The 24,788-nt window shown below is 40.9% G+C and overlaps 2 protein-coding genes across 3 annotated transcripts in view; one reads left to right on the forward strand and one right to left on the reverse strand.

The window, feature by feature from the left end:
- LOC134539366 (vinexin) overlaps positions 1-8,343 on the reverse strand; it is a 173,109-nt gene extending 164,766 nt beyond the window's left edge. The window contains exons 1-2 of one of the 2 annotated variants that reach the window (XM_063381349.1): positions 8,184-8,343; positions 3,848-3,993 (exon numbers count right to left, since the gene is read on the reverse strand). In XM_063381349.1, the coding sequence (XP_063237419.1) occupies positions 3,848-3,943 (96 nt within the window). In that variant the 5' untranslated portion in view covers positions 3,944-3,993; positions 8,184-8,343. The remainder of the gene's footprint in view (positions 1-3,847; positions 3,994-8,183) is intronic. The other variant, XM_063381353.1, reaches the window with a different exon arrangement.
- Positions 8,344-11,997: 3,654 nt separating this feature from the next.
- On the forward strand, positions 11,998-24,445 carry LOC134539368 (dynactin subunit 4). Its single transcript, XM_063381354.1, has 7 exons — positions 11,998-12,345; positions 15,121-15,370; positions 16,677-16,997; positions 17,470-17,653; positions 19,233-19,428; positions 21,314-21,525; positions 23,282-24,445. Exons 1-7 carry the CDS (start codon positions 12,217-12,219, stop codon positions 23,487-23,489), a joined length of 1,500 nt encoding a protein of 499 aa, XP_063237424.1. The 5' UTR covers positions 11,998-12,216; the 3' UTR covers positions 23,490-24,445.
- Positions 24,446-24,788: the final 343 nt, after the last annotated feature.

Raw genomic sequence — 24,788 nt, forward strand, 5'->3', positions numbered from 1 at the left:
CCAAAACTATGTTATCAGGAAAACATTTCGAAAGTTTTAAAGATTTCCGCTTATTTTATTTATTGCCCGTTAGGCCTTTAACACTTAGTGTCGATTGCTAAAAGCAAAAACCTTGGGCCGCAATAACCCCTCTCCCCTCCTTCTTCAACCAACCAAAACCAAAACGTTTCCGACTTAAGATGGTAAATAATTTTTTTTTTATTTGCAGTTCGTTTTCATTTTTTAATACATCGCAAGTTGATAGCACGCGAAAAAAATTACATTTTTTTTTAATGTTTGACAATATACATGTCTCTGTATGTATTTTTTTCAATACAAATAAATCAGTTCATCTGCCCTCCAACCTTTTTTTTTTTTTTTTTTAATGTTTTAACACTACGATAATTCAAGTAAATATTTATAGTAGAAATTACTCCGCCAGTTCAGTCACCCCCTCCCCCTGCTATATGGCTCCCAGGGGCAGAAGCCCCCCCCCCACCACTACGGGAAACCTGCAGGTGTCCAGTCGAGGCGCGTGAGGAGGGGAAGGTGTCGTCGAAGGCGTGGATCCCCGCGACGGAAGTGGGGGGCGACCTTGGCGCGGAGGGAACAGGAAGTGACTAATTGCGACGGTTCGCGCTCCACATTCTGCAGGCGGCCGCCCACCCTCCTGCCCCCGCAAAGGTCAAGGGCAAACCCTCGTTGGACGGCTCAGCTACCGACGCGACGCGGACCCCGCGGAATAAGCAAGGCCGTGGGATTGTTTCCCTTCCAGAACACGCTGTCACGAACGCGAGATGCGCGCGCAGGTTCGGAGCGGGCTGGCGGCCAACGCACGGCCTCTGACGTCACGCGCCCGTCCATTCAAGCTTTGAATATATATACTGTATAGAAGTCGCGAGTGGATAGGATTTACTCTACGTTTTTCAGAAGCGTATGAAGAGCAGCTTGGGAACTTCACCGCTGCAGTGCGCTGCCGTAACGCCCTGTATCGTCTCAGGTTCTTATTTACACGTTAGAGCGCAGCACTGTCGCCCGCTGTCTGTCATTCCCCCCACCCCCCCCCCATCTATCATTCACTGCAGCTCAAGGTCGTTCAACAGGAGGGGGAAGGGGTGTTTGAAGAGTTCGACACTTGTCCGCCAGGAACCACCACAAGTCGATGCCCTAGAGATGGTGGCGATTGCGGCGGTGAATTAACCAACTACCTCAAAAACCGTATTAGAAATTTTAACCTGGGCTGGCGACTTCTATACAGTATGTATATTCAAAGATTGAAGTAAGGCATGCCAGGCCGGATTACAAGGGTCCTCCCCTCCGCTCCCCGCGCACCGTCACGCCTCTCGATATTGTCACCTTTAAGCGGCCTGGGAATTCCCGGGCTTACAGAGGCCGCCGCGTGGGGTGGCGTGAATGAGCGTCGCTGTTCTGGTTGTTTCGGGCGTCGGGTCGGCCAAGGGATGACGCGACACGTCACGGCCTCTCTCGTCCCTTCGAGAAGGACGGCCGCGGGTGTATAAAAGCGACGACGCCGGCCTCCGCGGAAGTTCCGAGGGTTCGGAGAGTTGTGAGAGATGGGGAGAGAGTATCCCCTTTCGGGGAGTGATACTGGCGATATATTTTCCATTTTTCGTTCTGTTAGTCCATTTTTCTTTGTTTCTCTTTGTTTGTTGACCATATTCCTGTTATGGAATATTATGTGGTGTATATATCCTGTTGACAACAGCAATTTTTTTGCTTAATTTGTTTTGTTTTTTGTGTTTTTTTGTAGTTTTCTTCTACAGACATACATGTGCTTAGCAATAGCGTATGTCCAAAAGCTCACATCAAGGCATGCACTCCCGTTGCACAAATCTTTCAAAGATAATACTGGCGACACCCGTGTGAAGAGGGCAACCCTTGCTGGGCGAACCGGACCTATCGGGAGGCGATACCTGCGGGTGAAGGCCTGGCGAGCGATAGCCGGGGACTGTGCTGCGGCGCGGCGTGGGTGAGTGTGCGGAGGAAGCTGACAGAAGAGCGAGCCACTGTCGGGCAAAGCTCCAGTGGAAGGAGTTAATGTTTCAATGACCAGCGCAAGACTTATTGTTGTGGACAGAAATCTTGGGTGCAGTAATTAAATGCAGGGCCGGCGCGTCCATTTAGGCGAACTAGGCAACCGCCTAGGGCGCCAAGTAGCCGGGGGCGGCGCAGCACGACACACAACAGCTGATACAACATGTTTAACGATTATTGAAACTAGATGAAAATGGATTTTTGTAGCAGTTTGGAATGTTAATATTGATATAAGTAATTATTTAAAATCCACGGTGACCTGTTTATGATTTGTAATAAGTAAAAAAGTAAAAAAAAAACACAAGCCTGCTTACATTTGATTGTTGACAAAATCTTAGGCTTACGTGATGTATTTTGAGGCAAGGAAAATTTTTTTTGGGATGTCCGGCGGCGGGGGGGGGGGGGGGGGGGGGGATTAAGGTTTTTCGCCTAGGGCGCCAATTTACCTTGCACCGGCCCTGATTAAATGTATAGTGTAGACATTAGTAATAAATAAAACTGGGCTATCCTTTAACGAACCCAGTAGTTCTCCCCGCTTAAATCGTGACAATACAACTCAACTTGCCAACTATTGGCTCGGTCAGTTCGTTTGGAGGACTCTGGGCCGATGAGAGACCCTGGGGCCGAATTGAGTGTCGAATCACGGGCAAACCCTGCAAAGAGCAGGGGATATAATCTCAAGTATGTAGAAACCGCGAAATTTTCCTGTCCCTACTCATTGGTCGATAACTACGTTACGTGATTGGGTAATCAATTACTCTCGTTAGTGTAGGACTGGAGATGAGTAAAGGATACGGATGGAGCATTAGCCGTCGGACGTGAAATCCCCCCCCCCCCCACACACACACACACACACACATTTTTAATTTTCTGATTTTAATACACCAATATGACGAACGTTTGTTTATACATGCATCAGCTGTTCCAGCCTGCTTTTTATTAACGACTGTAGTTAAGCAGTTCGGTTAGTATATTTGTATTTTTTAAAAGGTCCAAGACGAATCTTCATGACACACATGTTGATGATATGAGTTGACATTTATCTCCAATTTAACCACCACGACAGGTACAGCCGGTATATTTGCACAAACAAACGGCCGCCATGTTGGCACTCCTTATCTCTAGGGGAAGCCTTCTTTTCACAGACGAGTGAGCCAAACGCCCGATCGTGCATCTTCGGGGAGTTTTTTTTTGTTCATTGTAAATAAATATGGCGGTGTTGATAAAATGATACTAATGGTCAATAAGGTTTAGGTTAGCTACATTATAATTACTTTAAAACATTGTGGACGGTTGATTTGGTTAGGATAGCTACATTAAAGATACTGCGAAATCATGTAAACTTGGTGGAACTTCGGGTGTGGCTCTCTCGTCTCAGGGCCGGCGCGTCCATACAGGCGGACCAGGCGACCGCCCAGGGCGCCAAGTGAGCTGGGGGCGGCGCAGCACGACACACAACAGCTCATATAATATGTTCAACGATTATTGAAACTAGATGAAAATGGATTTTTGTAACAGTTTGGAATGTTTATGTTGATATAAGTAATCATTTAAAGTCCACGGTAACCTGTTTGTGATTTGTAATGAGTAAAAAAAAGTAAAGAAAAAAACCACAAGCCTGCTTACATTTGATTGTTGACAAAATGTTAGGCTTACGTGATAAATTTTGAGGCAAGGAAAAAAATTTTTTTTGGGGTGTCCAGCCGGGGGAGGGGAGGTTTTTTTCGCCTAGGGCGCCGATTCACCTTCGCACCGGCCCTGTCACTCGTCTGTGAAATGAAGGCTTCACTACGACTGGCCGATGGTCGCTCACCCGCGCTATCCTGAGCGGCTGGCCGGAGTCTGCGCCGCCGTGCAGCCGGAACCCCCAGGGCGAGCCGCCGTCCAGCACCACCTCGCGGGACGTCATCCCGTCAACTGACCCGGGGGACCTCGCCCCCTCAGCCCCTCTCTCTCCACCTGCAACCAACAGTGCGACTGTGTGCAACACGTGGCCATCGTTGTTTTTTTTTTTTTTTTTTTTTTGCGTAACTGACATATATACTGATCATACTGAGTGTTTCTGAGGAGCCGTGGGTACTTACGTATTAACGCCCCCGCAGCTACCTTTAAATATTGTGGACGGTTGGTTGGGTTGGTACAGCTACATTAAAAAAAAAAAACTACAAAATATTTATTATCGTTGCTGAGGAATTACCAATTCAAGACGTGGCTATCCTGATCCGACCAAAAGTTCACATGATTCCACGGTATTTTTAATGTTGCTATATGCTAACCCAGCAAACCGTCCACGATATTTAAAGCTAGCCGCGATGGCGTTAATACGTAAGTACCGAGCCCGTGTTCCCGAACGTTCCACGCCGTGCCGTTACGCAGGCGAGAGACACGGAGAAACTATCGATTGTTCTTGTCATTGAGTAGTTTTCTTCCGATACAAATAATTTTGTACTCGATACTGTTTAATTATACTTTTACATGAGTTCATTTTTACCGGTATTGTATCAAATAATTCTATAATTGGGCATAGATCACAAAGAGGGGGGGGGGGGGGGAGGCCACTGGAATCAAAAAGCTTCTCTCTGAGGGACCCCGTTTGCGCTTGCAAAATCGTAACTTTGAAATGGGAACGATCAACGTTATCGCCTTCTTCTTATAATCCCTCAGGGAATCTTTCAGATTTTCGTCCATAATTAGAGACCGGAAAAAAAAATCGTGGATTCAATTCGCGATGGACTATAATCCAAATACGTTCACCTTTTTTGCTGCTTCAGTTATTGGGCCACAGTTTATCTGAAGAACTCTGAGCCAATTGAAAAAAGAAGTATCTAATCAAAACTATCCCAGTTAAGAGGTGTCACGCGTTGGTAGCAAATGATCTGGTGTGATCTGCCAGAGTGCATAGAGAGTCATAGAAAACCGCGAATTTTTCCTATCCTACCCATGATTCTTGATGTCGATTAATCCTAATGTATGCAGTTTTAGTTAAATGAAACAAAACAGGTTATTAGAAAAATGATTATTAAAAAAACGTTTTTGGGTGATTGTACAGAAAAATTATTTTTTTTTGTTTCTTATGTTGCATTCTTGAAAAAAAAATTCCATGAAAAAACAGTGCAAAACTGCAATACTGTTATGTACAAATAATTTTATTAAATCAAAATTACCGATCAACTGCGCTGTCTTCACAACGTGACGCAGATCGCTGTAGGCTATTAAAAATGATGATAAATATTTGATTAATTTTTGTAGTATTTTTATTTTATAACACGAGTGTTCTAAAATCTTCAGTGCAAACTTGTAGTTACTAAAAAGTGTCTCCGAGTTGCAACAAATCAAGTTTTTTTTTTTACCTCCCTACCCCATTCAACTTTTTACCTACGTCACGTAAACCTTGCTAGCGCTGTCGCGTCAGTTTTCAATGTCCTGTCGCAGTATCAAAATGGGCTTATTTCAGTCCCACTTGAATATCAAAACACTTGTTATAAAGGATAAAAATGGTAGTTACTGACTGATTTGTTATCATGGTTTTTATCAGAAGGGTCTGTGGCACTTTTACGATTCCTCCTAGAGAGTTCCTTTCAAACTATTAAAACCATTTCTAGCATATGAGCCTCCATATGGCTACGATTTTGTTTTCCAAAACAATGGCTAACCAGAGGGACGTCTACTTTGGAACATGCACCCATCCCATGAGGCTAATATGTACCTCCATGATACTATACCACTGTTGTGGATTTGTGGATTAAACCTGCAATGATGATTCGGAGCATTAATGTACAGCATAAGTGTCGGGAAGACGAGGGAGGGGGGATATGGAGGACAAAACCCATAAACACCCCCCCCCCCCCCCCCCCAAATTGGGAAAAAATTGAATTTTGGGTGATGCAAAGTAAGTTATTACAAGTGCAATTTCAACTGCGTGAGAAGCAGCGTAGTTTACAGCAACGTATGTAGGCACAATATGCCGATGTTTTAGTGTTAATAGTAATATGCAAGTTTTTTTAATCTAAATGTTCAAATTTTAATCCTTTTAATCCCTCCCCCCCCCCCCCTCCAGAAAACATTCCTGTCTCGGCCACTGATTTTCTGATTTTTAGTGGGCCGTCACTTATTTCGAAACCAAGACAAAACACCATATCTGGACACTTTTCCAATTAATGTGAGCTAATTAGCATAGTCCCCCTTTTCCCTTATTTGTAAATTTGGAATGGAATAAATAAAAATGTATCTCCATTAAATTTCACACAGAAAGTTCCCAGTTTGTAATAATTATTATATTTCTGAGCGCTGCTGAACATTGTAAAAAAAAAAATATTGTCACGAATGCACATCAAGCAATACACTACTTCGTTTCCTTAATAAACTTCCATGTACGCTCGTGTATTGTTTTATAGGGGCTTGACGTCACGTGACCTAGTTTACAGTTGAATGTCATAAACTTTAATCACGCCCGCGTATTTGGGATCGAACCCAGGACCCGTGTCACATCAGAGGTGACGCGTTATTGCATTAGGTTAGGAACACCCTTATGCCAAAACTCGGCTCTTTGATTTTTAAAATAGAACAAGGTATATGCTGATTTAGTGTCTTTTGTAAAAAAAAAAAAAAAAAAAAAAAAAAAATCTGAAGTCGTCAACAATTTTGTCATCAGTTTCTGACATTTCGAACACGGCTATAATCTATAACACACGTGATATTTCACACGTCAGTGGACTAAAAAAAAAAAAAAAATTAAAAAAAATAACGAGTGGATGACGTCAGCAGACTCGAGAGGCAGATGTTTACACTCGACGAGGAACACATGCAGCGCAGGTGTGTTGACTTCTGGAGCTGCTTGCTCTCTGCGAGGCGCAGTTCGAGCTAGCACCCGCCCAGAAGGTCATAAGTACACAGAAAACAAATATATATCCGTACTCTTACGTAAGATTCCTTTGGAAACCAGTTCATAAGATATAGTTCGTAATACTACAAGAAATATATTGCAGCTTGGTAGAAAACATGAAAATGATTATGTTTCGCATATATAAAATACGTAGGCTACGTATTTCGAGATAATACTGAATATTTCATACGAAAATTGGCGTGTAATTTTTTTAAATTTTAATTTATACTTCATTAATTCATAATTTTTAAAAAAGAAAACAAGGAAAAGATAATCGAATATTCAATAACTGAGCTTTAATTTTTTGTATCATGCTTATTAATGTGCCAGTTAATACTGTAAAGTAATTCAGGGAATGGTTTACAAACTTCAACTGTTGGAGGTACTAGGACAACAAAAAAGCATAAATGCCGGGGTAAGAATCCGAACACAATATTACTGAGGACAATTATTTTGTAGTGATACAGTTGTTTTTCGTGTAAATGCACAAAAATATCTGTAATTTTAGATGAAAATTTCTGTTCCATTATAAAAAAAAATATAGTGCGCCCAATGAATCCGCTATAACCATGAGGTACACACTACCAACAATCATTGCCAACTTCCCCTCGTATAAAACAGTGGCTACACGACCCGCCCCTGCTCCTAGCCGGCAGTTCGTCTTCAAACTGAAATCGAACCACGGAATGCGAAATCCAAGGTCAAACAAGCTACGGTTGCGTCACAGCACGAACCCAAACACTAAAAATAATTCGAACAGATTCTCTTAATCCAAACCGAATCCCAGTTTTCGAAGCATCACCATGCAATTTTATTTTCCCCCCCATCAAAATATCAGACAGCCCCATTCGACTCGGGAATATCTTTTCACCACTCGAGACCCCCGCACGACGCAAGACGCTACCACAAGGGCGTTAAAAATACGCTGCGTTACTGGCACTGTCAAAAAGACCTAAATACGCGAGTGACACAAGGCTTTCGAAATAGAACTCACGCCAACGAACACATTTTCGAACCGGTTGGAACAAAAAAAAACAAGGACAGAAAAAAAAAACAAATCTAAAATTAAGAATAACGATTGAATCACGTAACATGATTCGAAAACACAAAGAATATGAACTTGTTGTTTCGTACGTGGCTGATCATCATCTAAATAAGCTGCAGTGGGATGTTTTTTTTTTCTCTCCCCTGCCCCGAGACCTGGCAATGTACTACGCAAGAGCAGACTCTAACACACAAACACACACGCACTGATGAGAACACTTACGCCGCAGATGATAATCGCTGCAGACGGCTCGCGCACTGTAAATTGGAACTTCCTACACCCGCAAACCGCGACTCAGCTGTTGACGCGAGGCCATTGCGTCCTTGTACGCCCGCCGGCCCGACGCTCAATCGTCGCCACTCCTACTTCTCCCGGCCGTTACAACACCCCTACCCCCCCCCCCCTTCATCAACCCCTTTCCCCTCCCTCACTCCAGGGTGGCTGTGGCGCGCACAAGTCCATGCTACACGACGCGCTGCACCCCCAAGACACCAGTCTGGGGACGCACCACAACGCCGAAAAACGACAACGCCGAAATGCCAAATTGACCACAACGCCGACAGCTAGAAAATTGCTGTGTACCACAACGCCGAATTACCACAACGCCTAAATACACTAACGCCGAAAAATGTCATTGCTGGACTGCCACAAAGGTTAGGTTAGGTTAGACTAGGTTAGGTTAGACTAGGTTAGGTTGGGCTAGGCTAGGATAGGCTAAGTTAAGTTAGGTTAGGTTATATTACGCTAGGTTAGGTTAGGTTAGGTTTGATTGTGGTATTTCGGCGTTAAGGTACATTTAAGAAACACAAATTCAATCAGTGGTTATTTCGGCGTTGTGGTATACAGCAGTTTTCTAGCTGTCGGCGTTGTGGTCAATTTTGACATTCGGCGTTATGGTAACGACCCCACCAGTCTTTCCCGAGCCCAAGCGCGCCAAGTATTTATTTTGTATTTTTTTTTTCTTCTTCCTTTAATTTATTTTGCATCCAGACTATTTTTTCCGCGGTTCACAATGCGTGCACAATTTACAGAAGTTATACGTAGAACACCAATTGTTGTACTCAAGGTGGAAGGATGTTCAGAAATCGCAGAAATTACAACATAAGGCTATGGGTGTTTTGACATGCCACAATAAATACGAAAAAAAAAATGTTCTTTTTATTATTTTATAATTGTCAAATTTAAAATACTTACCTTTGTAGATCAGGACTATATTGACAAAAAAAAAAGGCATCCCCAAACATTACACCACGTAAATAAAATTCATTTGCCAATTTAAATAAAGCAGGATCGTTTAATTCACGAATTGGGCAAGGTATACGGCAATACAGCAGCTTGCATAGTGAAATAATAGAAAAGAGTAGTACGTCAAAATATAAGAGGAAACTGATAATGTACGTGTATAAGAAAATGTTAGTTGAAATGTAGAATATTATGTGATTAAGTGCTTATGTCAGATAAACAGACACGCTTTAAACGTTACTGAAAAGTTTTCGTGTGTTGAAAACGAACATTTTAGGTAGATTTGTGTACTCAAAAACATACGTTCGTAGGTATTCCTTGTAATGAAATTTAAGTCGCAATTATAAATCAAGACCACTCGTAAATAACATGCCTCCCTTTACGGTACTGAATCTGGATAACACTACAGTAAGTTACAATTTTTTCTTTTACACCTATAAACGCCTTAAATTAGGCCTTCCCATCTTGTAATTTTAGCTATGTAATTTGATACCGCTTGCAGTAGAACTTTCGTGCTTTTTTTTTTTTTTTGACGTACATGTGACTTACCTTTGGCTACTTCTTGAATTTAACACTTGTGAACTGGAACGATTATCATGATAGTTGCAGTCGCTAGAGTGAAAAAAATTATTTATTTCCTCGCAGCGCTTACAGACTAAGTGCCTGTGAGTAAATATGTGGTTTCAACAAGGTATATAATGTATGGAAGATATGATTTATGCCTTGATATGCTAAAAATTGGTATAAATAGTTCAAATTTAAGTCACAGGGAAAATATGGAAAATTTCAAGATGGCGGGGTCTAATTCCCCTTAAAGTCACGTAGTTACTCGCTGCACTACGGTTAAATCCTGCGCGCCAACTTTTTTTTAAGAAAAAACTACCCAATACAATACACCCATAATACATATAATTTACTTCTGAAAAAATTTTTGGTAATTAAAGTGCCAAAGTTGTTCAACAAAGTGATACGGTACGACAGTATGCTTATTTCACTTCATTATCACTGGAAAAAGAGTAAAATAATTCATGACTATTCGGAATTTACTAAAGCATATTGTGGACAATCAAAAATAAAAAAATCCCCAAAACTGTTAAAAATATGTTACGATAAAAATATAAAATATTTCATTGGCAACCATAAGATCATGTACACACATTCTTAACTACGCGTACAACCTTTATTTTCCTTACTTTGTTTTTAAACATTACCGGTACGTGACGTTGAAATACAATGTCATTCTTGGCATAATTGAGTCCACCGTCTTCTAGACCTGTATAGGTTTGTAGATAAATTATCAAAACAAAACTCTATTCCTATAAGCAATAAATTGTGTTCTTTAATATTAAATAAAATTATATGAAAATATGGCACCTTGAAATTCTTGGAGGGGAATATCGTCCGATGAACCAAAATGGATAGCTTCGATTGATTTACTCCCGACATTTTTCTGGATTTATGGCTAACTAAAATAAAAATAAAAATTTGTTATCGTCATTTTTTTTACTCTTCTAGTGATTGATGCACTGGTGTTTAAGTTCATAAATAAAGAATGGCTAGTCCCAATAAACAGTTTAAACGGATCGTGACCTATTTGTAATGACTTGGAATTCGGACGGTTATAAACATTTACTCTACAGTGGCCTGAATAAGACGGCATAGTAATCGGAACAAGACCTCAAATGTGGTACACGAAACAAGCAAATTAATATCAGTTCATGTTACGCTACATTTATAAAAATTGATACTAATTTCTATTAAGTAGGAATGTTACCACCGTTTAACTTCCACGTACCTTTCTACACAGATAATGTAAAGTGACACAGCAATTTTGATTTTAAATGTAGTGTTTTGAAGAAAAAAATCTAAAAATTCATTAGTGACAATAAAATCTACGGTCGCTATTATTGATGAACATTAGTGGAAATTGTGCCAGTTAATTTCTCGCTAATGTATACACGACTAAACAAAATGTAGTTATGAAGATTCTTTTTAATCCCATTAGTCAAAGTTCAGTGCATACTACGTGACTGAGAAAGAAAATGATCAAATTTTAAAAACGTTTACTGAGACGATTATAATTATTTGTTCTCATGTGCCTGATCGATAGCTATGAAGAAAAATGGTGCAACGTGTGAAGTGAACTCAGCAAATTCTTTGTCTGTATCGGCATTTTGACAGGTTAATATTTTTAGTTATTTGACGTCTCGGTTCTGCATCATATTGCAACTAATATATAATTAATTCTATATTAATGATTTAAACTTTCATGAAAACATTTTTATCATTTCAGCGTTAACTGTTCACAATCATCCAACATTTCCTTACCGTAGTTCTACATTCTTAAAAACTAGTCATGCGCAAATCTGAGTTGCCAAAATGGATCAATAATGAAAACTACGCTTACATGCTTCCAGGTTGTCCAAGTCACACTAAAATCACATTTTGCGAATGTTTTAATTCCAATTATTTTTAACCAACAATGGGCAAATTCTTGTACTTCAGCAAGAAAATATCTAAATGAGAAATTATCTTCGTATATAAAATACCTAACCAAAATCCGCGGGCGGGGAAAAGCGGCAAAGGATTTTTTTATAAGCAACAGGATATCCAACATTATAATTATTACACTGTGTTTCAATTATACTGCATGTATACATCTATATTTAAGCCACTACGTTATCGTGAAAATTAAAAGCTGCTGATAGATTTCTAATTTCAGTTTATATAAGAGTATTAAAACATTTTAACAAAGAAGAACGTAAATATTTGGTGCATAATGAATCCAGTCTTGACAACATAAAAAATCGTGCGATCCAGCAAACGTCATCACTGGTCACTGTATACGTCTGCTCTGCTTATTTGGTTATATTTTTGCGTTCACATTCGTCTGAATAGTAGGCTATCAAAATTAAGCATTAGTTCGTGTAAAATATATACGAATACAGTTATTAATCTTATATTGAGTATTTACTTTATGTTATGTGTAATAAGTGCTTAAGTTAAAGTGACGATGGCATTTTTCTTGCAAAAGGAAACTGTGAAACTCGCGTGCAATTGTGGGTCGTTGAAACCCATTTATAGATTGTACTTTTGTCGACATTGCCAGAAAATTAGATGCGCATACTGCGTTTCTCATGAGGTAACTTAAAGAGGACAATAACTTAAATTTGTATCCTTATGTCTCCAAAACCCCTCCCAAATGCTAGACCTTTAACCTCACACCTTGCCTTGTATATTTTGCAGCTCTATATTATAATCAAGAAAATCGGTTATGCGTATTTATGTATGTGCCTAGATGTTTAACTTTTGCTGATAAGTACAGCACATGTATGTATGTTCAACACATATCCATTAAACATTAATAGTTGTGAAAACAGTGTGCAATTTTTCCTGTTTCTAGCACCTGCTAAAACTAAAATGTAAGATTCACGGGTTTGTAAATGTCTAGCGTAATCATTATTCCAGCATTTGGGAAAGTAAAAAATGATATTGTTCACCACTCTTGTGAAACGTAAGTGCATACAACTTATGTTTTCAGACGTCAACTTAGGAAACAATAAGTTTTTTAGATATACAATTGTAACAAGTTTATTACCATAGTTAATCTAGTTACTATCAAAAATAAAATGTTATAATATTTTATAAAATCTAAAACTGCAACAATGGACTATAATGTTTTCTCTCGAGAACATTGGCCAATGAACAGCTTGCCTTCCACCTGTGCAAGTCAATGTTCCATTCTCATTCCATCACTTCTCTCGTCTCTTTGACCACTAGGTTGACGAGATGTTAAATCAGAGTTTCCCATACCATTTTTTAATCACCGTACCTTGACTTAAAAATTACCTAAATCAGCAGATTACTACAGATATAATTTTTTATGCCATATTTTTGACATAGGTTATCAGTAGAGATCAGGAAATTTCGTATATTCGTCTGTCCTAAGGGTAGAATTCAAAGTCATAGTTGTGCCCAACCCATATTTGCTATCTCATTGTTTTATTTCTTAGTGAGAACATTTTTTTTTCCTTGATAAATTGGTTCTTCCTGATTCGCGTACTTCTCTCCTAGCTAGTCATCATTGGCTCGCGGTTTGTGGAGGGACTTGTTCTAATAACTGCCGTCCTGTCACGAACACAATGCAAGAGTATGAAGGTTTGCATTCTAACTTGTGACTTAATGAATGTGCAAAATTTCCGATAATTACTGATAACTATCGTCAAATTTTTTCTGGGTTTTAAATTTTTAAACGGTAATTACTCCATATCACGTATCCAAGTTTACCCCTTGATCTTGTTGTACATGATTGTTGCTGTTTTAATTTAGTACATTGAAAGATCTTGTAAATAACAAAATCTCTAATATCACAATACAAACAGATTGTCAGTTCTTTTAGAAATTTTTTCATTTGTATTTAACTTAACGATCATAATTCATTGTTAAATGAGAAATCTTTATGTCCAGGATCTTTCGACGTACTAAATTAAAAAATAGCACCATGCAATACAGGATCATGACATAAGGATCAAGGGATAGTCTTGGATACATCATATGGATATGTCATATGGATATTTTTTTATTTATATTTTATGATTATTGTTAATATCTTGTGACACTACTACTGAGGCTTCACAGTACACAAGTGCGCTGCGGGAAAGTGGTTTGGAAGCTCTGTGTTAAGCCAGAAGTCATTCATTCTTATATTTAATTCCCAACTCGGACAGCAATGACCCTATGGAAATCCCCCCTCTCTCTCCTTCCTTCTACGTAACTCTTATAGAGCTATTAAATAAAAACTGGAGAAAAAAAAAATAATCTACTCCAGTCCACACCTGACCTTTGAAATCTGTTCAATTATTTTCTTAGAATGTATAATTTTAATTTTATAATTTTTTGTACTACGGTATTGTGCTTATTTTATTTAAACAGTGGGTTGTACCTTCAAGATCATAGAATTGTAGTTTTAATAATGACTTTTCAATACATTAAAAAATAATTTTTAGGAAGGTTTTTTTTTTTTTTTTTTTTTTTTTTAACCCAACATAAAAATAATCTCCAGTAATCACTGCAGGTCGCCTGGAGCAAAGCTGCCTATGCAACAGATCTCCACAAAATCTCTGAAAGTTTAGGAGCCAGAAACACAAAAATAAACTTTATATAGCCTACTTCTGTTTTCAGGTTGAACTGCTGTCTCGCTGTAGTTATGCCACGTTGCCGAGCATTTCGGGCTCAGAGGTACCGCATTTCTCGGGGTGAACATGTCCGCAGTGGGGGGAGATTGACGACCGATACATACAAATTACTTTATTCATCTACGAGCACATGTTGTATACAGACACGCACTAGTTCAAATACCGTCCTGGTTTCTTGGACCCAGTGTAATTACAATATTTGCCGGAGGTTTTCGAAAAACTCCCGCACAGCTGTGTGTTGGTATCTTGGCGGGAGCTTTGAATATATATACTGTATAGAAGTCGCCAGCCCAGGTTTAAATTTTCTAATACGGTTTTGAGGTGGTTGGTTAATTCACCGCCGCAATCGCCACCATCTCTAGGGCATCGACTTGTGGTGGTCCCTAGCGGAGAAGTGTCGAACTCTTCGATCACCCCTTCCCCCTCCCGTTGGAACGACCTCGAACTGCAGTGAATGATGGATTGGGAGGGAGGGGGGGGGGGGGGTGCGGGAAAATGACAGCGGGCGACATGTGCTGCGCTCTTAACGTGCAAATAACAACCTGAGACGATACAGGGCGTTAACGGCAGCGCACTGCAGCGGTGAAAGTTCCCGAGCCGCTCGTCATACGCTCCTGAAAAAAACGTAGAGTAAATCCTATCCACTCGCGACTTCTACGCAGTATATAGCCGCCGGCGAGGTGGAGACCTGTAGAGCCGTGCCCCCGCGGGTGGGTCCCCAGGTGGAGTCCCACTACTGCAGCCACTGCCTGGAGAACCTGGCGTCGGCCGACGCCCGCCTCAAGCGCAACTGCTGCACCAACTGCAACGACTGCCCCGCGTGCAGCCACGTGCTGTCGGTGCGCATCGTGCCGGTGACCTCGGCCGACCCCGACGACCCCTCCAGGACGGTCACCCGCAAGGGCTACTACCTGGTGTGCAGCTTCTGCCGGTGGACGTCGCGGGACGCCGGCATGCCGGACCAGACCTCCGGTGAGCCGAGCCGCCCTCCGTCGCACAACTGATCAGTCGGGACCTGAAAAATTGGCGGATTCATTTCGCGACAGGCTAGAATCCAGATACTTTTGCCTTTTGGCTGCTTCAGTGATTGGGCCACAGTTCGTCTGAATGACTTTGGGCCGATGGAAAACCTTCAACAAAAGAAGTATCGAATCACGACTATCCTAGTAAAAAGGATGTCACGAGTCAGCAGCCAATGAGCAGATGAAATTTTCCCGAGTGTATAGAGGATCATGGAGTCTATCCGATATGTAATTGAAATCGCGAATTTTTCCGGTCTCTATTAATTAGTAACTCAGTTTTTCATTATGATGATGGTACATTAACATAACACACAAATACTTGCCAATATATTTTTATTGTTCTGAATAGTTAAACATGCTTATTAAAAATTGTTGTATTTTAAAAGTACAGTACATATAAGTCCAAGTCATTTATGTGTTATATTTGTTTAATAATATGCTATAGTTAAGAATAAGAATAAACATAATTCATAAAAAGTAATTAAATCAAAATCTTCTGTTTTCAAAAATTAAATTAGCCTAAAAATAAAACTTAATGTTCTTGTCCCTACATATGATGTAAAGCAAGTGGCACAGTGGTGAGACACTGGAATCACATCCCAGAGAACACGAGTTAAAAATACCACGTCTGGCCGGAAAGATGTTTTGTTTTCCTAAGTTTCTTGAAATCGGCGAAGGAAAATGTTGAGATGGTCTGTGGCAAGATTCCTTCACTGATATGCCTGGTCTGCATTGTGTGTGAACTGTCTATAATGTCCTCCGTGGTGATGAGACATTAAGGGCCCCATATACCCGGGCACACACAAAATGTGCAGAGCTTCAGAAGAAACCACGCGATTCGAAAACTGCTCGAGATATCCGAGCGGCGTCTGTTTACGAAAAGCATTTAGGAGCATGCAGAGGACAGATGAGTGGTTCTGTTCCTGTGTTTTGTTCTTTTGAAGAGTGAAAATGGCTAAAGCACTCACTCGTTTTCATGGTCATTTTTAGTCACCAAAAACCTTGGTTGAGCTTCTTTAAAAGCACTCGAGGGACTTTAATGAACCTTAATCTTATATATTTGCCATCAAATGTAGTTAGATCTCATAGTTTCCCTGTGCATGACTAGAAGAGTGTGTGCCAGTCCACAGGCGATAACTCGGTAGAAGTACCGGCGAGTGTCGCTCGCATCTTTCCGCTCCACCAACTCAGGTACACCCCTTGCCTAGGCAGGGCCCCTTTATGCACTTACGAGCGAACTGTGTGTTGTGGGTCAGCTACCGGCGGGTGGGCGGAGCGAGAAGTGCCCCACGCCCGGAGGATCTCGTCGCTGCTGGAGCACTACAAGGGGCTGGCCGCGAAGGAGCGCCAGGAGAAGGAGAAGCGGAAGTACGTTCCCCGCCGCAGCTACCTGCACTTCTCCGACAAGTTCGGGCTGTCGACGCTGCTGGCGCGCAAGCGGGCCGGCCTCGCCCCGCAGGGCCCGGGCCTCAAGGACGACGCCTCGGGGCTGCCCGAGCTCGAGCCCGCCGAGGCGTCCGAGGGCGTGGAGCCGCTGCCGGAGAGCGTGTTCTCCGAGCCGCTGGACCTGTCGCAAGGTGGGCTTTGCCTCGTCGCGCCTCGTCGCGCTCGTGGCTACAAATATACAGAAATCTGCTTTAAATCAAAGTAACACCATAAACTGAAATACACATGACTTAACTCACAACCCAGAAGCCAAGCAACTGATATGTATGTGTGTTTTAAGTTTTTTTTAAGTGTGTGTATTTTAAGTGTGTGTGTGTTTGTTTTTTAAGTGTGTTTGTGTTTTTAAGTGCGTGCATGTTTGTGTTTTAAGTATGTTTGTGTTTTTAAGTGTGTGTGTGTTTTAAGTGTATGTTTTAATTGTGTGTGTTTGTTTTTTTTAAGTGTGTTTGTTTTTTTAAGTGTGTTTGTGTTTTAAGTGTGTGCATGTTTGTGTTTTAAGCGTGTGTGTTTGTGTGTGTGACGTGTGTGTTTGGGTGTGTGGCGTGTGTGCTGTGTGTGTGTGTGTTGAGTGATGTCGGGTGAAGGCGTGGCGTGCATGCGCAGTGACGACGATGGCACAGCGCCTGCTGCAAGTGGAGGTGCAGCCGGCGGACGTGAGGCGGCTGCTGCCGGTGCACAAGCCGCTGCTGGTGAAGCGGTCGCTGCGGTGCCGCGAGTGCGAGCACAACGTCAGCAAGCCGGAAACCAGCCCCTCCTCCACCAAGTTCAAGATACAGCTCTTTGCCTAGTGAGCTTCTCCCTCGTCCCTGCCTCGAGGGTCGCTGTTGCATTAGTTTGTTTATTAAGGGCTCCGCCTACCCGGGCACACACACGGTGATCAGAGCTTCAGGAAAAACAACGCGATTTCAAAACTACTCAACATATCCGAATGGGGTATGTTTACGAAAAGAATTTAAGAGTTTTCTGAGGGACGAAAAGTGCTTTTGATTTCGGATTAAGTTTTTAAACAATTTTTGACGAGTTAAAATGGTTAAAACGCATGTTTTCAGAGAAATTTTTAGGCATAAAACAACCAGTACAGATTCTTGAAAGCACTTAAGGGACTTGCATTACACCTTTATCTTCATTTCTCGGCCATATAATGTTACGGTCACCGCTCAGATTGCACAGTTATCCTGTGACGACGAGAGGACTGCGCGTCAGTTCAGAGCCTTGCGCTTAGAGGCGACACCGCGCTGGAAGCACCATCGAGCGTCGCGCTTATCATCCCGCCTCACTAACACACATACACCCCTGACGAGGCGGGCCCCTTAACACAGTCTCCACCCAAGAGTTACTGTGAGAGATCTGTAATAACGGCACCAATCGAGCCGTGCGCGTATATTCCGGCAGTTGATATTGGCCACCATGTCTTGCCAACATTTTTACTTCACTCGAAGTTCATCGTTTTTGGTTTGTTTCATTCCAATTTAATTTCCGGTTTTCTAGCGAGTTACATTTTATGTCTACATTTTTCAAAGAAGAAAATGCTTTTCTGTATTTCTTCTGTGTAAAGAGCTGGTTATTACAAATTATTTTAAATACCATTGTACTGTATATTAATTTTTCTTTGATATTCCAGTTTAAACTTTATTGTGTTCAATAATCTAGCAAAATCGCTGATCCGGTGCGGCCGTGGTCCAGATATTGCCAGATCTTGCCAGATTAAAGACCTCTCACTGTACCGAGCACCCTGTTTTTTTTTTTTTTTTTTTTTAATTATTGTACTAGTTAAGTTATTTGTAGCTAAATGTAATAGATATTTAATTTTTTTTTTTGTGAGTTTACAATTTTGAATTTTATTTGAAGATACTCATTTTCTCAGGTCAGAAATGTGTTTAACAATTTCTTTTTGAAAACAATTTAAGGTCTGTACGCTGCAAAAGTCAGTTTCTATTCAGCATTGGAACGGTTATATGAAAGAAGGTGATGCGCAGCCAGTGGCGTAGCCAGGATTTGTGTATGTGGGGGGGGGGGGGGGGGGGGGGTTAAGAAGCATTCCCCCTTTCCCCCTCCCCTCCCCATCGTATTAAAGCGGGGCGGTCCGGGGGGTCCTCCTCCCCCCCGGGAAAATTTTTGGATTTTAAGGTGTAAAATGGTGCTATTTTTAGCATTTTTTCGGTTCTTAAAAATTAAATATTGTAATGGTAAAAAAAATTTTATTAATTTTTAATATGTATGAAATTTGTTTGAGTGATGAATAAGGAAATTAATTAAAGATTTGGTGCTAAGGGAGGGAGGGGTTAACCCCTGATTCCCCCCCCCCCCCCCCAGCTGCGCCCCTGATGGGCAGTGCTTCGGCTGACGCGCGTGTGTTATCGCGCCAGCTACCACGTGCCGGAGGTGCGGGTGGTGACGTGCGAGCCGCTGCTAGCCGGCCGCCCGGCGCAGCTGGTCCTGAAGCTGTGCAACCCCACGCAGCACCAGACCACGCTGTCGTTCCTGCCGCTGCCGTCCCCCGAGGAGGACCGGCGCGAGCTGGAGCTCGCCCTCCAGGAGAGACGCAAGAAGCGGGCCCCCGAGGTGCGTCGCCCGCGCGTCTGCCGGGCCAGAGGGACACCCCGACGGTTCTCTCTCAGCGCAGCCGTGCCGGACAGGGGCGCGCTACAACTAAATTTCCAAAGGGGGGAGGGGGTGGGGCAATATACCTTTTTTTATAAAGAATCATCGATCCCCCCCTATTGAAGCGGGGGGGGTCCAAGGGGTCCTCCCCCGGGAAAATTTGTATTTCAAGGTGGAAAATGGTGCTATTTAAGCAGTTTTATTATCTAAAAATTGATTACACAGCACTTTCTTTGCCCCCCCCCCCCCCCCCCGTTTGCCCCCACTTCAAGGTTTCAGAAGGGGGGGGGGGGGGGGGGGTTAAAATACCCTTGTATAATTATATTGTTGCGCCCCTGGTGACGGATTATGGAACATCAGTATAGTTTCAACAGTAATACCAGAGAAAAAATTAATAATTAGTACAATAATATTTTTAAACAAGCTATAGTAAGTAGGCCTGTGCAAATATCAAATTTTTTAGTTTGAATCAGATACGAATATCGAATTATTTGTGAATGGGATTATAGAATTTGAATTGTAAGGATGGGAATTAGATCCCCATTTAAAAAAAAAAAAATTTCATGTCACGTAACAACTATTGGAATATTGGACATATAATACTTAAGTGAAAGTTTGGTTAAGTCAAGTCAACTACAATAATTATATGGAAATGGTTTCTTAAAATATTTAAATATAAAACAATTTTTTTTTTAACCATGCCGTTAATCTTACTTAGCCTAACCAGCAACTTTAATTTCAGTTCCTTTTCACCTTAATTTTCTCAAGCTGCTACTCTACACATTAATCCATAAAAATTTTTCACCAAAAAAAAATACTGAAATCTATTACAAAATATTTTCCATAGTATAAGGATTTGGTATTCGAGCATACACTGATATATTCCGACATTTACCGGGTTAATTTTCTTTTCTTTTCATAGTTAGGTTATCTGTTACTATTTTCCAAGATACTGTTATTTTAAGTGTAATTATCTAAATATAATTTAAAATAGGTATTTATTTTGGAAACTTATTTTAAGAATCAATCATTTAATGGGTCAAATGTTCATATACTGTAGTTAATATTTTTGATATCTTGTAACTATTTTATTTTTGACCCTTGAGAGCTGTACTTGGATTGGAGCGGTACATGGAGATAATCTTTGGGATTTGAATTCAAGATTCAGATTCGAGAAAATTGAGATCCAACCCATCACAATTTGTAATACTTGAAATTCTAGTCTTTTGCACTAATCGGTAGAGACAGTAAAAAAATTCATTTCGTGATAGGGTAAAATACAAATCGTTATACCTTAACGCTACCTCTGCTATTGGCACACAACTCACCTGGATGACTCTGGACCAACGAGAAACACCCGACCAAAGCTTTATCGAATCACAGGCTGCTTGCTACGCTGGAACGTCTCTCACAAGACAGTAGCCAATGAGTGGGTGGCATTTGACCGAGAGTGTACGTAGAACTACGGAGTTCATCCTGCAGGTCGTTGGACCTGCGAATATTTCCGGTCCCAACTAATCGGCAGGGTCATGCAGATTTCGCGAAAAGATTCCGAGACTAGCTGAAAGTCAAAACACTGTAGCATCCTCTGTGTTTTGTGATTGGGTGAGTTTCTTTCACATACATGTCGATTGTTACCAAACCAATCACAGTGATTCAGTGCGGAAGCAAACGCGTCCTGAGTGGCTCGGTCAAACAAGGCAACGACGACTTCTCTCGCAGACGGCAGCCAGTCACAAGGAATAAACCGCTGTTGCGGGTATACCGTGTTGCAGACTAATATGTGTTCAGATTTATTCGCGAAGAATGCCTGCCCCTGCTAATCGGTCACCCCGTCCACTCGCAGGCCAAGGGCTCGGCCGGCGGGAGGGAGGACGCCACGGCGGTGGTACAGTCGTTCACTCGCCAGCTGTCGGCCGGCGAGGACCCGCGCCCCGTCGCGGTGGAGGTGACGGGAGACGTGGTGCTGCCGGAGTGCTCCGTGGTCCTGCCGCCCAGGGACGACGCGGCGGAGTACGATGACGTCGGGGACTCCCACGTCTTCCACGACGACCCCAAGTGAGCTCACTTCCCATTTGACGAGTGAATCCCCTCATTAAACATTAAAAAAAAGGGTATTTATATCACACAAATGACTTAATCCCAGCAGTGAGCTTTGGTACATGACAAATTCACATCTCCTTCCTAATATATATCAATCCAGTGTCCTGATGTTTGTTTCCAGTAAACTCTTCACCCAGTCAACCGATTTCGATGAAAATTGGCATTTATGTGTAATTTTTTTCCAACTTGAGAGATGGGATAGTTTTTTATTTCGATTAATGGTCTTAATCTGATAATTTTAGAGTTTTCTAATGTGATGTATGTATGAATTGGCAGAAAATCACCATGATGACGGCTTCATTCGTCTCCATGGCAACGACTATTTCATTGTTAGTGTAGTAGCCATCACTCAATTCATTGAATACAGACCACCTATTTTTAGATATATACAGGTAAATAACTATACACTGGCAGAACAAAGTCTTTCGGGATTTGAAAGTGATATAAATTATTCAAATTAAGAAGACAATTACTAACTACATCTGATTTCGAAGAAGGTCCCCTTGACCCTGTGTTACAGCCCGGGCAACGCCGGGTACTGCAGCTTAGTTCACTATATGACCTCCAATAGTAATTTATCCTTTTAATACTGTTTAAATATGTTTTCTTGTATTTCATCAGGACCATCTGATTATATTTAATTCTTACTTGTAATTATTGTAACTGAAATACACCATCTTAATTTTAACCATTTTTGTCATCAAATGTTTTCTTTTAATATTAAAAATTCAGCTGTTTTAATGGACTGCCTTTTTATTAATGGTGACTGACTGCCACTAAAAGGTTAAATGTGTGTTTATGTGAAATAATAATTGGCGCATAACGCATAAGATTGAATATTTTTTCTCAGAGAATGACAATTACAATAATACTGACAATAGACACTATTTAAAGATAAAAAAAACTACTAAAATTAAAAAGCAATACTATAACTTATTATAATAGTATTCAAAGTAAGACTTGATGTAAACCACTTGAGTAGTAAAATTCTGGCAACAGTGGTCATATTTGTGCACTGTGCTGCAAAAACTTAAAAATTCTAGTCTCTTGCATTAGTCACCCCCCTTCACTACACAGTGAAAATATATGACCACCGTTGCCAGAATTTTACTATTCGATTGGTTTACATTAAGTCTTACTTTGAATAATATTATAATAAGTTAATAATATAGCTTTTTAATTTTACTAGGTTCCCCCCCCCCCCCCTTAAAATAGTGTCTTGTCAGTATTATTGTAATTTGTCATTCTCAGGAGGAAAAATATCTTAGTGTAAGACAAGACTACAGTAGAGTCCCGCTAATCTGAAAATCCGCCTAATCCGAACAGGGCTAGGATAAAAAAAAATTTATAATTTAAGAACTAAGAAAAGTAAAGAAAAACAAGTTTTTTTCAAGTAATGTTGTATGTTTATTAATATGTACATAAGAAACTTATAATTTATCTATCTATGTGAGTAATTAAAAATATTATATGACACTAAATATGTACGCTAAATAATAAAGGTGTATTTTTCGTCTGACCTTCCTTACATATTTGATACATCAGACACTAAATATGCCTCAAAAAGACAATATATGGCATTATATGACAAAATTCCGCCTAATCCGAACAGGGTTCGGATTAGCGGGATTCTACTGTATTATCATGGTTCCATTCCGGGCAGATTCCACCCCTTGGTATCTCCGTCGTGTGTGTGTGTTGTGTCGCGCAGGGTGGTGGCGTGGCGCAAGGCCAACAAGGCGGCGGTGAAGCTGAGCGTGCTGCCCCGCCCGGAGGCCCCGGGAGGCGAGGTGGTGGTCGGCTTCCTCCTGCAGTACTCGTACGTCAACACCATCCCCGCCCTCGACCAGAGGACCCCGCAGACGCAAGACCTCCGCGTCCGGGTGTACCTGTCGCTGGGGCCCACGCTCGGGGGGTAGTAGGCCCCCCGCTGGCCCGGAGTTCGTGCCCCACTAATTGTCACCAGACACACCTGTATTTCGCTATTTCATTTCACAATCGTGAGGGTGCAACAGTACGGTGACCACATTCTCATTGGCCCCGTCAAGAGCGGGACGACACCTCTCACCGACCTCAGCCAGTAACCACAGGAGAAAAGCTACAGTGTTTTGTGAAATACCTTGACACAAAATGTATTCGCGAAATACAGGTGTCCCTAGTTATCACTCTGTTCGTGGCCAACTACCAATGCAAATTAACTTGTCCTTGTAGAATCTCAGTTTTAATCATAAAAAAAAATAATGAAGCATTGCAAATGAATAATAAAATCACCAAATAAAAACCCCACCTTACATTACATGCTAACAGGTTGTTTCCATCATGGATAATTAATTGTGGTAGCTTGAAGTTTGTACTCATAAGTAAAAATATGTATGTACATTCATTGTGTAACACTACAGTTTTGCCTACTGCAGCTTGCGATAAAAACATAAAACCCATATTCAGGGAACCTTGAAAAAATAATTTTAAGGATGCTGAGAAGCCAAATTTAAATTTATATAATAATTTGAATGGATAAAATTATATTTAATGTTAGCTTGCTGTGTGTATGTGCATGAGGTTTTATATTTGTTTTGAATTTTTAACTGCAGCATATATGATATATAAATGTTGCAAAGTATATTTGAATTATTTCTTTAGGCTTTTGTGTAATAATTTATAACACATCAATAAAAATACTCCATTAAAATTAATGGATTTATAAAGTATGTTTATTTTGTCACATGCTGAATTGTATTATAGCCATATAATTTCATCTGAAGTATAACCATAGAAAGTAATTAAATGTAATTTATGTAGAAATAAAATATGCAATTATTTTATAAGCTTAATTAGTGTATACAAAATGAATAAAAGCTTTTTGAATATTTGCAAATAATTTTTTTTCCCATTGTTATTGGTAAATGTATGTTGCATTTACATAATGTATGAGCTTAAGTATTATAAAATCACAGCATCATGATGTATACTGTAATGAATAAATTATCTTAATAAATAAAATTTTAGATACTGTGTTTTAAAGTATAAATGTTATGAATGCGAGAGAAAAAGGGAGGTGGGTCAAATGTCGCGTAGTTGTAGAACAAGTGGACATACGGTATGTCATAACTGTGACCTATCAAGTTAAACTTGACAACTTATCACTAGAGGTCGGCGGGTACCTGTCTTTCCGGGTATTTTTCGAGTAGTTAAATTACCCATGGCTCGGGTCGGGCACT

Source organism: Bacillus rossius, chromosome 15 (genome assembly GCF_032445375.1).
Source record: "Bacillus rossius redtenbacheri isolate Brsri chromosome 15, Brsri_v3, whole genome shotgun sequence".
NCBI classification, from domain to species: domain Eukaryota; kingdom Metazoa; phylum Arthropoda; class Insecta; order Phasmatodea; family Bacillidae; genus Bacillus; species Bacillus rossius.

What these genes read in the sequence shown, in the direction of transcription:
- LOC134539368 (XM_063381354.1), top strand. Translation starts at nt 12,217, where the DNA reads ATGGCATTTTTCTTGCAAAAGGAAACTGTGAAACTCGCGTGCAATTGT. An exon ending in GCCGCTGGACCTGTCGCAAG is followed by an intron (nt 16,998 to 17,469) that starts GTGGGCTTTGCC and finishes GTGCATGCGCAG; the next exon opens with TGACGACGATGGCACAGCGC. An exon ending in AAGATACAGCTCTTTGCCTA is followed by an intron (nt 17,654 to 19,232) that starts GTGAGCTTCTCC and finishes TTATCGCGCCAG; the next exon opens with CTACCACGTGCCGGAGGTGC.